The 12,368-nt window shown below is 48.3% G+C and overlaps 1 protein-coding gene across 9 annotated transcripts; it reads left to right on the plus strand.

Moving 5' to 3' along the window:
• Nucleotides 1-7,903: 7,903 nt before the first annotated feature.
• On the plus strand, nucleotides 7,904-10,972 carry LOC147966725 (uncharacterized). 9 transcript variants are annotated; one of them, XR_015609056.1, is made up of 6 exons: nucleotides 7,914-8,510; nucleotides 8,837-9,071; nucleotides 9,731-9,797; nucleotides 9,977-10,265; nucleotides 10,365-10,659; nucleotides 10,754-10,972. XR_015609056.1 is itself a non-coding variant. In XM_087529049.1 (6 exons), exons 2-5 carry the CDS (start codon nucleotides 8,951-8,953, stop codon nucleotides 10,518-10,520), a joined length of 507 nt encoding a protein of 168 aa, XP_087385175.1. In that variant the 5' UTR covers nucleotides 7,914-8,510; nucleotides 8,837-8,950; the 3' UTR covers nucleotides 10,521-10,659; nucleotides 10,754-10,972. The 9 variants fall into 9 exon arrangements, 4 of the variants coding, with proteins under 4 accessions (XP_087385177.1, XP_087385176.1, XP_087385175.1 ...); XM_087529049.1 differs by having other exon boundaries at nucleotides 8,837-9,075; nucleotides 10,107-10,265; XR_015609055.1 differs by having other exon boundaries at nucleotides 7,915-8,510; nucleotides 8,837-9,075.
• The last annotated feature ends 1,396 nt before the right edge of the window (nucleotides 10,973-12,368 follow it).

A 12,368-nucleotide genomic window follows, 5' to 3' on the forward strand; every position in this document is an offset into this window, starting at 1 on the left:
TTAGCCATAGAACTCTATAATTTTAAATTTCGGCGAAGCCCCTAGTATTCGGAAGACCGAGTTCGGGGCGCTATCCACGCCTTGGCTGGACAAAGCCGGTTCCTCGCTCGAAGCGGCATAAGTCTTTAAGGACTCGAAAAACCTCTCGAACAGCGACCGGTCTCTCGCCTCATCATGACAGTCAGTTTTAGCTTTCTCTACTGAGGTGCTCAGCCCAGCTCAACTGGGGCACAATCGCAGTAGTTCTCCTAGTGCTACCTTAGCCGATATAGCGGAATGTAAGGCACCAAAACATAGGAGCCGGGCAAACCCAACTATTGACCCAAATCATGATTCGGAGCCGATGCATATAGTTCTATAAGTTCGGGGTGCCGCACTTGTGAAAGTGTACTGACTTCTCATGCCATATTGATGGGTACTGAGCCCCTGGCGTATTTTTGCCGTACCACAGTGTACGGATGCAACATGTTATTAATAAACATATATATAAGAAGAGGATAATGCAAAAAATAGACAAAGAGCTATGCATTGTTTATAGAAAGGCTGCTATGAAGGCGGAACGATACAAATAGTGCGATAAGCAAAAGAAATTGGACTATTTAACATGTCCTGGCCAGGGGCAGGCCGCGAAATTGTATTAAAAAACAGGTATACTGCTCGCAATAGAGACCACCTGGGAGTTCCATAATGCGGCGTGGCTTGTCTGCTTTCCCGGATCTTGCATCGTTTGTGTGGCAGTTGAATTGCCGAACGGGTCGTCCGAAGTATGGAGTCCTGAGAGTAAGAGAAAAAAGAAAAAAAAGGAATCCGGAAGCCCCTGGTGCGGTTTAAGCCGTATTTCGGGCGTGCCGTGATGGTGCCCTTCCCCTGTGCCCATGGTATTTCAAGAGCGTAGTTATGTACGCGAAGCACTGGTTTCGCTATATCGCGAGGGCTAGGGTTGGGGCCGCATTGCTACGCTAGCTCAGAACGTGCCAGGCGGTCTTGTTGTAGGGTACTCCGGGCGCGCTTGATAGTGTCCGGCTTTTTGAAGGCCGAACTAGAGAACTGCCTAGAGAGGTTGCTTTGTACTTCTACTGCAAGCGCTGCCGTGTGCTCCTCCGTTCAGAGGGAGCGCTCAGTGTTCCCATTGACCGTGATTACTCCTCTAGGGCCTGGCATCTTGAGCTTGAGGTATGCATAGTGTGGTACCGCGTTGAATTTTGCGAATGCGGTTTGCCCGAGCAGTGCGTGATAGCCACTATGGAACGGGACTATGTCGAAGATTAACTCCTCGCTTCGGAAGTTATCCGGAGATCCGAAGACCACTTCCAGTGTAACTGAGCCTGTACAGTTGGCTTCTACACCTGGTATGACGCCTTTAAAGGTCGTTTTGGTGGGCTTGATCCTCGAGGGATCTATGCCCATTTTTCGCACTGTATCCTGGTAAAGCAGGTTCAGGCTGCTGCCACCGTCCATGAGGACTCTTGTGAGATGAAATCCGTCAATGATTGGGTCTAGAACCAATGCGGCGAAGCCACCGTGACGGATGCTAGTGGGGTGGTCCCTTCGATCAAAGGTGATCGGGCAGGAGGACCATGGGTTGAACTTTGGGGCGACTGGCTCCATCGCATATACGTCCCGTAACGCACGCTTCCGCTCCGTCTTGGGGATGTGGGTTGCGTATATCATGTTCACCGTCCGCACTTGCGGGGGAAATCCCTTCTGTCCATTGTTGTTCGGTGGCCTGGGCTCCTCCTCGTCGTCGCTATACAGCCCCTTGTCTTTGTTTTCGGCTCTTAATTTGCCTGCCTGCTTGAACACCCAACAATCCCTGTTGGTGTGATTGGCTGGCTTTTCGGGGGTGCCGTGTATCTGGCACAAGCGGTCGAGTATTCGGTCCAAACTGGACGGGCCCTGAGTATTTATTTTGAATGGCTTTTTCCGTTGACCGGATTTGTAACCTCGGAATCCGGCATTAACTGCCGTATCCTCGTTGGTGTCGCTGTTAACGCGGCGCTTTTGTTTGTTCCGACGCGACCTGTTACTTTTGTCCTTGGTATTCGAATTACCGGGGTTCTTGGTTAAGTTGTTGATGCGAGCTAGCCAACTGTCTTCTCCCGCGCAAAAGCGGGTCATGAGTGTCATGAGGGCTACCATAGATTTCGGCTTTTCCTGTCCCAGGTGCCGGGCAAGCCACTCGTCACGGATATTATGCTTGAAGGCCGCTAAGGCCTCTGCGTCCGGACAGTCGACTATCTGGTTTTTCTTTGTTAGGAACCGTGTCCAGAATTGCCTGGCCGATTCCTCTGGCTGCTGAATTATGTGGCTTAGGTCATCGGCGTCCAGTGGTCGCACATAAGTGCCCTGGAAGTTGTCAAGGAATGCGGCTTCTAGGTCCTCCCAAGAACCGATTGAGTCTGCTGGCAAGCTGTTAAGCCAATGTCGGGCTGGTCCCTTAAGTTTGAGTGGGAGGTATTTGATGGCGTGTAGATCATCACCGCGGGCCATGTGGATATGAAGGAGATAATCCTCGATCCATACCGCAGGATCTGTTGTGCCATCATACGATTCGATGTTTACGGGTTTGAAGCCCTCAGGGATTTTATGATCCATTACTTCATCTGTGAAGCATAATGGGTGTGCGGCGCCTCTGTATTGGGATATATCACGACGCAGCTCGAAGGAGCTTTGTCTGTTGAGTTCGGCCCGGCCGGATTCATTGCATCCGGATTGATGATCACCGTCACGTGCCGTGGGGCGCATGCGCGATCCATAGATCGATCTTGTTTGCCTTGCCTTGTCCTCCAGTATGTCGCGCAGGTCGGGCGCATTTTCCCATGCCTTAGTATGCTTGACGTGGCGCCGGGGCATGGCTTGAGTGGAGGGCTGAGAGGCCTCTCTTTCGCGGCCACGAGGTGGCCGGTCGGCCATGTCATGCGCTGGTGATGTAGGTGCTTCCTCCTCTAGTCGGGGTAGTAGCCTGCGCTTTGGGTAACTCTTGGAGGGGCGTTCGAGTTCATGCTCTTCGGCCGCAAGGACTTCAGTCCATCTGTCAGCTAGCAAATCCTGATCAGCTCTAAGCTGTTGCTGCTTTTTCTTGAGGCTGCTTGCCGTGGCCATAAGCCTGCGTTTAAAACGCTCTTGTTCGGCGAGATCCTCTGGCACGACGAACTCGTCGTCGTCGAGGCTTGCCTCGTCTTCGGAGGGAGGCATATAATTATCGTCCTCAACCTCTTTGTCCGCCGCCCTCTCGTGAGGGCTGGCTTCTCTGTCCTCCTGTGCTGAATCTTGCTGGAGGGGGTGTTCTTCGGCGCTATCCGGAGTAGTATTATCTCCCGTGCCGGAATCACCATTTTTGCTTTGGCGGGATTTAGAGCGGCGCTGCTGACACTGGCGCTTGGGCTGTTTCTTAGAGGTATCGTCCCCCGCTGTTCCATCGCCATCTCCATCCTTTGGAGTGTCCACCATGCATATGTCATATGACGAGGTGGCCTTCCAGCGCCCTACAGGTGCTGGTTCTTGTTCGTCTCCTGCATCGTCGTCCATGCCGTTGATGTCTTCGGAGTCAAAGTCAAGCATGTCGGTTAAGTCGTCGACAGTGGCTACAAAGTGGGTGGTGGGTGGGTTTTGAATTTCTTCATCGTCCGTATCCCAACCTTGCTGACCGTAGTCCGGCCAGGGCTCTCCTGATAAAGAGAGAGACTTTAGAGAATCCAGGATGTCGCCGAAGGGCGAGTGCTGAAAGATGTCCGCGGCAGTGAATTCCATTATCGGCGCCCAATCGGATTCGATCGGAAGGGGCGCGGGGGGCTCGGAGTTCGGAGAGGAATCCGGCTCCTCAGAGTCACGAGCCATGCGGAGTGCAGGGCTGGAGTTCGGCTCGATCGCCTCTGAGATCGCAGCCCCTGAGGCAGCGTCCAACCGCTGATCCTCGATCGGCGCAGTAGGCTCCGAATCAGTGGTCAGAACCGATGCGTGTGCGGCCTCCAAAGCGCTGTTCGGCAGCAGAGCTATATCATGCCCATCGAGACAGTGAGGCGCGCTTGGCTGTGGCTCGAATCCGTCGAAGATCAAGTCCCCGCGGAGGTCAGCCGTGTAGTTTAGGCTTCCAAACCTGACCTGATGGCCAGGGGCGTAGCTTTCGATCTGCTCAAGATGTCCAAGTGAATTGGCCCGCAGTGCGAAGCCGCCGAAGACGAAGATCTGTCCGGGGAGAAGAGTCTCACCTTGGACTGCATCGTTGTTGGTGATCGAAGGAGCCATCGGGCCTAAAAGAGACGACACAGAGGAACTCTCAATGAAAGCACCAATGTCGGTGTCAAAACCGGCGGATCTCGTGTAGGGGGTCCCGAATTGTGCGTCTAGGCGGATGGTAACAGGAGACGAGGGACACAATGTTTTACCCAGGTTTGGGCCCTCTTGATGGAGGTAAAACCCTACGTCCTGCTTGATTAATATTGATGATATGGGTAGTACAAGAGTAGATCTACCACGAGATCAAGGAGGCTAAACCCTAGAAGTTAGCCTATGGTATGATTGTTGTATGATGAAGTTGTCCTACGGACTAAAACCCTCCGGTTTATATAGACATCGGAGAGGATTAGGGTTACACAAAGTCGGCTACAATGGTAGGAGATCTTGAATATCCGCATCGCCAAGCTTGCCTTCCACGCCAAGGAAAGTCCCATCCGAACACGGGACGAAGTCTTCAATCTTGTATCTTCATAGTCCTGGAGTCCGGCTGAAGGTATAGTCCGGCTACCCGAACACCCCCTAATCCAGGACTCCCTCAGGCCGAATCCACGATTTTGCTGCCAGCTGAGCTTCAGGTTAAAACTGAGGCGGAGAAGAGGTTGAAAGAACTTCTCCGCGAAGAAGAATTGAAGTGGGCTTTGCGGGCTAAGGTCCGCAAAGTGGTCCAAGGGGACGCGAATACTCAATTCTTTCATTTGATTGCTAATGGTAAGCACAGAAAGAAGCGAATCTTTCAACTTGAACAAGATGAGGGCACTATTTTAGGACAAGATAACCTAAAAACCTATATTACCGAGTATTATAGGCAGTTATTTGGACCTCCGGAGGATAATTTTGTGTCCCTCGATGAGTCCAGGACTGAGGATGTACCTCAACTATCGGCTGCCGATAATGATATTCTGGTCGCCCCGTTCTCAGAGAATGAGGTGTTTGATGCTATTGCACAGATGAAAAACAATAAGGCTCCCGGACCGGATGGATTCCCAGTCGAGTTCTATAAAAAGTGCTGGCACATTATTAAGGGGGATTTGTTACCTATGTTTCATGATTTGTTCTCTGGACAGCTTCACTTATTTCACTTGAATTTTGGAACTATCACATTGCTTCCTAAGAAAATGGATGCTGTGAGAATTGAGCAGTTCATGCCGATCTGCCTCCTCAATGTTAGTTTCAAAATCTTCACCAAGGTCGGGACTAATAGACTCACACAGATTGCGCATTCTGTGGTGCAACAATCCCAAACTGCTTTCATGCCGGACAGAAACATCCTTAAAGGGGTGGTCATCCTTCATGAAACGCTCCATGAAATCCATTCCAAATAATTAGATGGAGTAACCTTTAAGGTGGATTTCGAGAAAGCGTACGATAAGGTCAAATGGCCATTCCTCCAACAGGCATTGCGTATGAAAGGTTTTGATGAAGCCTGGAGCCGACAGGTTGAATCATTTACGCAAAAAGGGAGTGTGGGAATTAAAGTGAATGACGATATAGGTCATTACTTCCAGACACATAAAGGCCTAAGACAAGGAGATCTGATGTCCCCTATCCTGTTTAATATTGTGGTGGATATGTTAGCAATTTTGATAGGAAGGGCTAAGGAGAATGGTCAAGTAGGTGGCTTGGTACCTCATCTCGTTGATGGAGGTGTATCCATCCTTCAGTACGCTGATGATACAATCATCTTTATGGAGCATGACTTGGCCAAGGCGAGAAACATGAAGCTGGTGTTATGCCTTTTTGAACAATTGACCGGGTTAAAGATTAACTTTCATAAGAACGAGTTGTTCTGCTTTGGTAGAGCCAAAGAAGAACAGGAGGCTTATAGGCAATTGTTTGGGTGCGAGTTGGGGGATTTACCTTTTTCTTACCTAGGTATTCCAATCCACCATCGTAGGCTGACAAACAGAGAATGGAAGTGCATCGAGGACCGATTTGAGAAGAAACTGAGTTGCTGGAAGGGTAAGCTCATGTCATACGGAGGCCGATTAATTCTGATAAATTCGGTGCTCACAAGTATGCCTATGTTTCTCTTATCGTTCTTTGAGGTCCCAGTTGGTGTTAGAAAAAGACTGGACTTCTATCGATCGCGTTTCTTTTGGCAGGGTGATGAACTTAAAAGAAAATACCGACTTGCTAAATGGGATATCATCTGTAGGCCGAAAGACCAAGGGGGTCTTGGTATTGAGAATCTTGAGGTTAAGAACAGATGCCTTCTTAGTAAGTGGCTGTGGAAGCTCTCATCTGAGACTGATGCCACGTGGGCGCAAATCCTTCGTAGCAAGTACCTCCAAACAAAAACTTTGTCCCAGGTCACAGTCAGGCCGACTGACTCGCCTTTTTGGAAAGGATTGATGAAAGTCAAACAATCATTGTTTAATAGAACAAAGTTTGTTATTGGAAACGGCGCTAGTACGCGCTTCTGGGAGGATACTTGGCTCGGCGAGGCACCCTTGGCCATTCAATATCCGTCTTTGTATCGTATTGTTCAACGACGTGAGGTGTTCGTTGCAACGGTATTTCAATCTATCCCCCTTAATATTCAATTTAGACGGTCGCTAGCGGGCAATCATTGGGAAGAATGGCTCCGTCTAGTTAGGAGACTGATGGAGGTTCAGCTTTCTCAACAACCCGATGAATAACGCTGGAAACTGACTAGGTCGGGAGTATTCACAATTAAATCAATGTACATTGATGTTATTAATTCGAACTCCATTCCTACCTCCAAGAATGTTTGGGATGTCAAAGTTTCTTTGAAAATAAAAGTGTTTATGTGGTTTGTCCATAAACAAGTTATTTTAACCAAGGACAACTTGATAAAGCATAATTGGACAGGACCTACTAGGTGTAGTTTCTGTGATCGGGATGAGACGATCAAACACCTCTTTCTTAATTAATTGCCCGTTGGCCAAAGTCCTTTGGGGATGGTCCACATTGCTTTTAATATTACTCCACCGAATTCTGTCAACGCGTTATTTGGGACATGGCTTAATGGGATTGAGCCTGACTTAGCGAGACACATTCGGGTTGGAGTTTGCGCTTTGATGTGGACTATCTGGAATTGCAGAAATGATTTGGTTTTTAACAGAACATCACGTATTCATTTTTTGCAGGTTATTTTCTGAGCCACGACGCTGATCCGTTCGTGGTCGCTACTCACTCGGATGGGGGCCAGGGAGCATTTGGTTACTGGATCTATCCGCTGGGAGATGATAGCTCGGGATATCTTCAACCGGTTTGGATGGCGGTCATGTAATAGGATAGGCAATTAATTCACCTATCTATCTTTAGCCAGCCGGTTGTGGCGCCTTTTCTTGGCTAGTTTGTGTTTCTAGCCCTATTTGGCTTTGTGTGAGCTTGCTGTTCTTTTTTTTCTCTACAGTTGGAGACTTCGAAACCTTGTTGGAACCTTTTTATTTGGTTAATAAAATGGCCGTATGCATCACTCTGATGCAGAGGCTGGGGAAATCCCCTTTATGAAGAAAAAAAATGCGCCGAGCTATACTAGATCTGCTGCAAACTTGCAACTCAACAAGAAGGTTAGTGTCATCCAAAACATTAACGTGTGCATCAAGGGCGCCTCCTCACGATGCCCACGTGGGCACAAGGGGCTGGCCAGGTATTATTTCTGCAGAAGAAAAGAATGGATGAAAAACGCAGGTAACACCTCCCCCAGGTAACTTTCTTCCTTGTTATCTTCACGACGAAGGCAGCTAGCCCACGCATGCAACCTTTCTCTCCTTACCTCCACCTATCGGCACGTCCTCCCCATCCATGGCCATGGGAAGCGGCCGTGCAGAGCAGGGCGTCACCAGCGGGAGAGGCGCTGGCTGCGCTCAAATCGGCCGGCCGCGTAGTGTGGGGAGCTGGGGAAGATGGAGAGACGGCGGATTTAGGGGTCTGAGTGGTGTAGATGTGGCTGCTGGAGATGATCGGATCTCTAATCTCCCCTATTTTCATGTCGCCACCACCTCTCCTGTCATCCATGTCCGCCCTCACTGCCCACCGGCGCGACCTCCGCGTGGTGGCGAAGATAGCAGCGGCTGGTGCCGTCGCCGCCGATTTAGCTATGTTTGTGTGCCGGGGCGGTGGTCTCGGTAGGCCGAATGGCAGGGTACAAGGAGGCGAGGAGGAAGAAGAGGAGGAGCAGGAGAGGCCCGCCACTGAGGGGACGCGAGATGTAGAAGGTGCAGGGGAGGCCGTTGGTGGCGGAGACGCTGGTGGTGCGCAAGGCAGGGATGTGCCTGCCGAGCCCCCCCCGACGGCGATGGGTCTGGGTAAGTTCGTTGAGCTTTTAGGTTTTGGTTTTGGTCTGTTGGACTGGGTGAGGTTGGTTAACTCGATTTTCTTTGGTCTGTGCTTCTGTACACGAAATTTTTTGTTGGGACCGTAGCCTGGGAGACAGCCGAAGGTAGATACGAGTAATTCATGTTTGGAATGCTAGCATATGCTTCTGTGTCGTCGCTGGATTATTATTATTGCAGTTCAGTAGTAGTCATTCTTGGCACTGCTAATTATATTTGTAATGCTAGCATATACTGAAACAAACATCAACCATATATAACTTCTTATGCGTCACCATTGCTTGTCTGGGTCACTTCAGGGAGGCGTGCTGTGGAAGCAGCAGGTTGCAGGTTTGTGCTAAGTGGGGGACATATGGTGAAAGCGGCAAAAGGGAAAGGCTCGGGATTGTTGGATTGGCAGTTTGGGAGTCTGCATGCGAAATGATTGTCGGCCTGAAATTGTAGGATTGGGAACTCCTCTGGGTTGCTCTTTGCTTATACATGCAACAAAATATATTGCACTTCCACTGATCACAGTTCATCTCTACATTCTCAGTAGGTACTTCAATTGAAGAGCTTTTCTCCTTGTGATAGGAGATAATTTGATAGATTCAAAACATATCTATCTATTTTTACTAATTTCTTCATTGCTCAAATGGATGGCATTTTCTTTTCAAAAAAAGGAAGAAGGATGGATGGTTGTAGAAAGAGAACTGTCGTACATGGATAGCTTTATTTACTGTCGTTTGTAGTCAAGTAATATAGCAAGTTTTACAAATTAGAAGGATTTTGGTGTTGACCGTGAGACACCAAAAGGATTTCACTATTACTAGGGGTCTGAAAGGAAACAAGTTGTTGTACAGAAAATGTGAATATTTATCTGTTTGTGGTGATAGATTTTTTTTCAGGTTTGTAAGACTACGCTGACAACTATATATACCAAATCCAGGACATAGTTCGGTGGATCGGATGGGAGCACTACAAAGTTACATATAGATAGAGATAACAAGTTCTTTGTGATGTGCCATGTTGCCTCTGCCTATGTGAACCCAAATATCAGAGAATACACTTTATTTGTCATGTTTGTTAGTTTAATTTATTACTTATTTAACTTGCTAGGAATTGAATTGGTACCAAATATACTCCCTCCGTCCGATAATATAAGACCTTACATAGCTGGTTATACCGACTGAGGCGAAATCATTCTCTTGCAGGCGCTGGTGCTTATGGTTTAACTGCTATTGTCGTTGGAACCATTGGCTATTTATGCGTAGATGGAAGGTATACATTTATCTCCCTCTCAACTTGGTGCCAAGATAATATATGTTAAAACATTACGAAGTATAAAGCTTATTACACTGTCCTACTCTGATGTTTCAACTAGAGGTCGTCCTGTTCCTACTCTGATATTTGAAGTTCACCATTGGCACTTCTCCTGAAGCTAACTTGCTAATTTACAGGGATGGAAAATTTCTGATATGATGTTTGTGACCAAGCGTGGCTTGGCTGATGGGTGCAACATAGCTGCCAAACAATTGGATCAGGTTTCAAAAAATGTTCTTGTAAGACTTTTTTTTTTCCTATATTCAGCAAATAGTTCAACCACTTGCTCGGAGAGGGGTTGTCGAGGATGATGGCGACGAGCAAGTCGGTGTCCGTGAAGCCGAAGCCATTCTAGCTCTTCAAATCCACAAGGAGAGCCTTGACGGGCTGTACGAGTGGGACAAGAAGCTCTACGAGGAAATCACGGTACGTTTGATCCAGCACACTCGCTTCTCCCAAAATTCGTATGATCATTAGAAATTCAAAACTAGTCAAGAAAAGATATGAAATGGAATGCACTTGTAGGCAGAGGAGCGTGTCCGGCTGTGGTACGACAAGAAATGCGCGCATCTGAGAGCCAGGACACCAATAGTGCAGAGCTATTCGCCTTCAAGATTACCAGGGCTGCCATCAGGACCCCTGGACCAACCTCAGCATCTCCCTCGCCTTCAAGAGGACTAGGGCTGCCATCAGGACCTCCGGACCAAGCTCAACATCTCCCTCTCCTCCGTCGACGCCGTGTCCCGGAGGGTTGTCGCCGTCCGCAACAACGAGCTGCTACCTGGTGCCTGCTGCCGTAGCTCGCTTAGCTCATCCGAGGGTGCGTGTATTTATTGTAGTGTTCTCAATCGATCCCCAAGAACACTGAGGCTGCAGGTGTTTGATGAATGTTTCTGATTGTGTTCTATGTATAGGTTGGCAAGGATGTAGCTGAGTGATCCGCGTGCACCACCGGGTGATGAAGCGCATGGCGGACGAGGCGAGTGTTCTCGTCGTGGGTCGTGTGGTCGTTCATCAAGACTTGTTGTGTATGTACATGTGCTATCCTGATTGAAAAAGGCAACTGAAAAGGAGCCGTATCAGGCGGCGCCTCTTGATCTCCCATGCTTCTAATTAACCATCATTGATTTCAATTCCTGTATGATATGCATGGCAATATAATATTATCATCAACAAACTGACCACTGACATATGCATGTGCAAACAAGAGCCGAACAAAGAAGGTTGAATAGACCGCATCCTACCTGGGTACGCACCTGACCGCCTCAGGAGGCGCGCCCCATCCACTAGTATATATAGAACTGGAGAAGGATAGTGCGCATCATACAGTGTGCAGTGTGCTTTACCACCCATCATGCACAACAACCTAAAGTTCGTTAGATCTAAACTCGGCCCATCATGCTCGGCCTTGTACTTTAACACAGCCTTAAAGTTAGATCTAACATCGGTATTCGTGCATTCAGGATGACACAGTTTGAACTGCCGAGGCAAGTGCGCGACCATCACCGATGATTTAAAATTCGACACAGAAGGAACTACCGAGGAAAATGTGTGAGCATCACTGATGGCTTACAAGTTAACACGGCAGGAACTACGGAGGCACCAGGCAAGGCAAGTGCGTGACCATCACTGGTTATTTTAAGAGACCATCCCGCGGCAGGACTGAAACACGTGCACGCCCTAGCCTCCGGCATCACATGAGCAAACAATCACGTCCCAACCAAAACTAAAGGCGTCAATGGATCAATCGCACAGTGCGCGCCACTTTTTGCAAGGTTAAAGGGTAGCTAAGCCTTAAAGGCTGAAGCTTGAAGACTAGTTTTCAGTTCTAACTTCTAACTATCTAAGTCATGAGGATGGTCAGCTTCTGGAATATATTTATGTAATAAGGGACGCGTTGGACTGAACGAATTTGGCCCATGGACGCGTCGGGTTAGAGTCCGGACGTGTCCATTTTGGCTCCCTAGTTGCCCGTCTACGCATCCATGTCCCTCACTTTTTTCATTATATGTTCGGTCACATGCATGTGATTGATGAAGAAGAAGAGAGAGAGAAATAAAAGATATAATAAAAAAGGAAAGAGGATGCTCTATGGTGGGTCCAATCCTATGTGGCAGACGCAGGACCACTGATCGGACACGTCCGGGCACTCCCCATAATCATTTCATATATGAGATGAATATGAGGAGTATTGGACAACCTAGGCATTTAAAGAGGCTTTGAGGGGTCCGGTTAGGTCAAATTTTTGTTTCTCTCTGCTGTCCTGTCAGTGTTCTTGCGTCCGCCCTATCAATTTGGGGAGTCCGGCTATATATGCTCTAAGTACTTTATGTTCGTATGAGACGTGTAGTGTTTGTAATGGTCAAACATTGATGCATGGATATAAGACTTCAAATGTTTTTGTGTTCAAGTCAGATAGAAAATATGAGTTGTACTGGGTCATGGGCTGCATTTGTTGGGTCTTAAAACGGCGTCACTCATGCTCATCTTCCCCGTCTCGACCCGTGATGTCTCTAACTGGTTTTGTTG

Source organism: Triticum urartu, chromosome 6A, assembly GCF_056163025.1.
Source record: "Triticum urartu cultivar PI428250 chromosome 6A, HENAU_Tu73, whole genome shotgun sequence".
Classification (NCBI taxonomy): Eukaryota; Viridiplantae; Streptophyta; class Magnoliopsida; order Poales; family Poaceae; genus Triticum; species Triticum urartu.

Bases quoted from the DNA above. Each gene is read 5' to 3' on its own strand.
- LOC147966725 (XM_087529049.1), top strand. From the start codon at position 8,951: ATGCGAAATGATTGTCGGCCTGAAATTGTAGGATTGGGAACTCCTCTG. The intron at 9,798-10,106 runs GTATACATTTAT...TCCTATATTCAG, and splicing joins TATTTATGCGTAGATGGAAG to CAAATAGTTCAACCACTTGC. The intron at 10,266-10,364 runs GTACGTTTGATC...ATGCACTTGTAG, and splicing joins AGCTCTACGAGGAAATCACG to GCAGAGGAGCGTGTCCGGCT.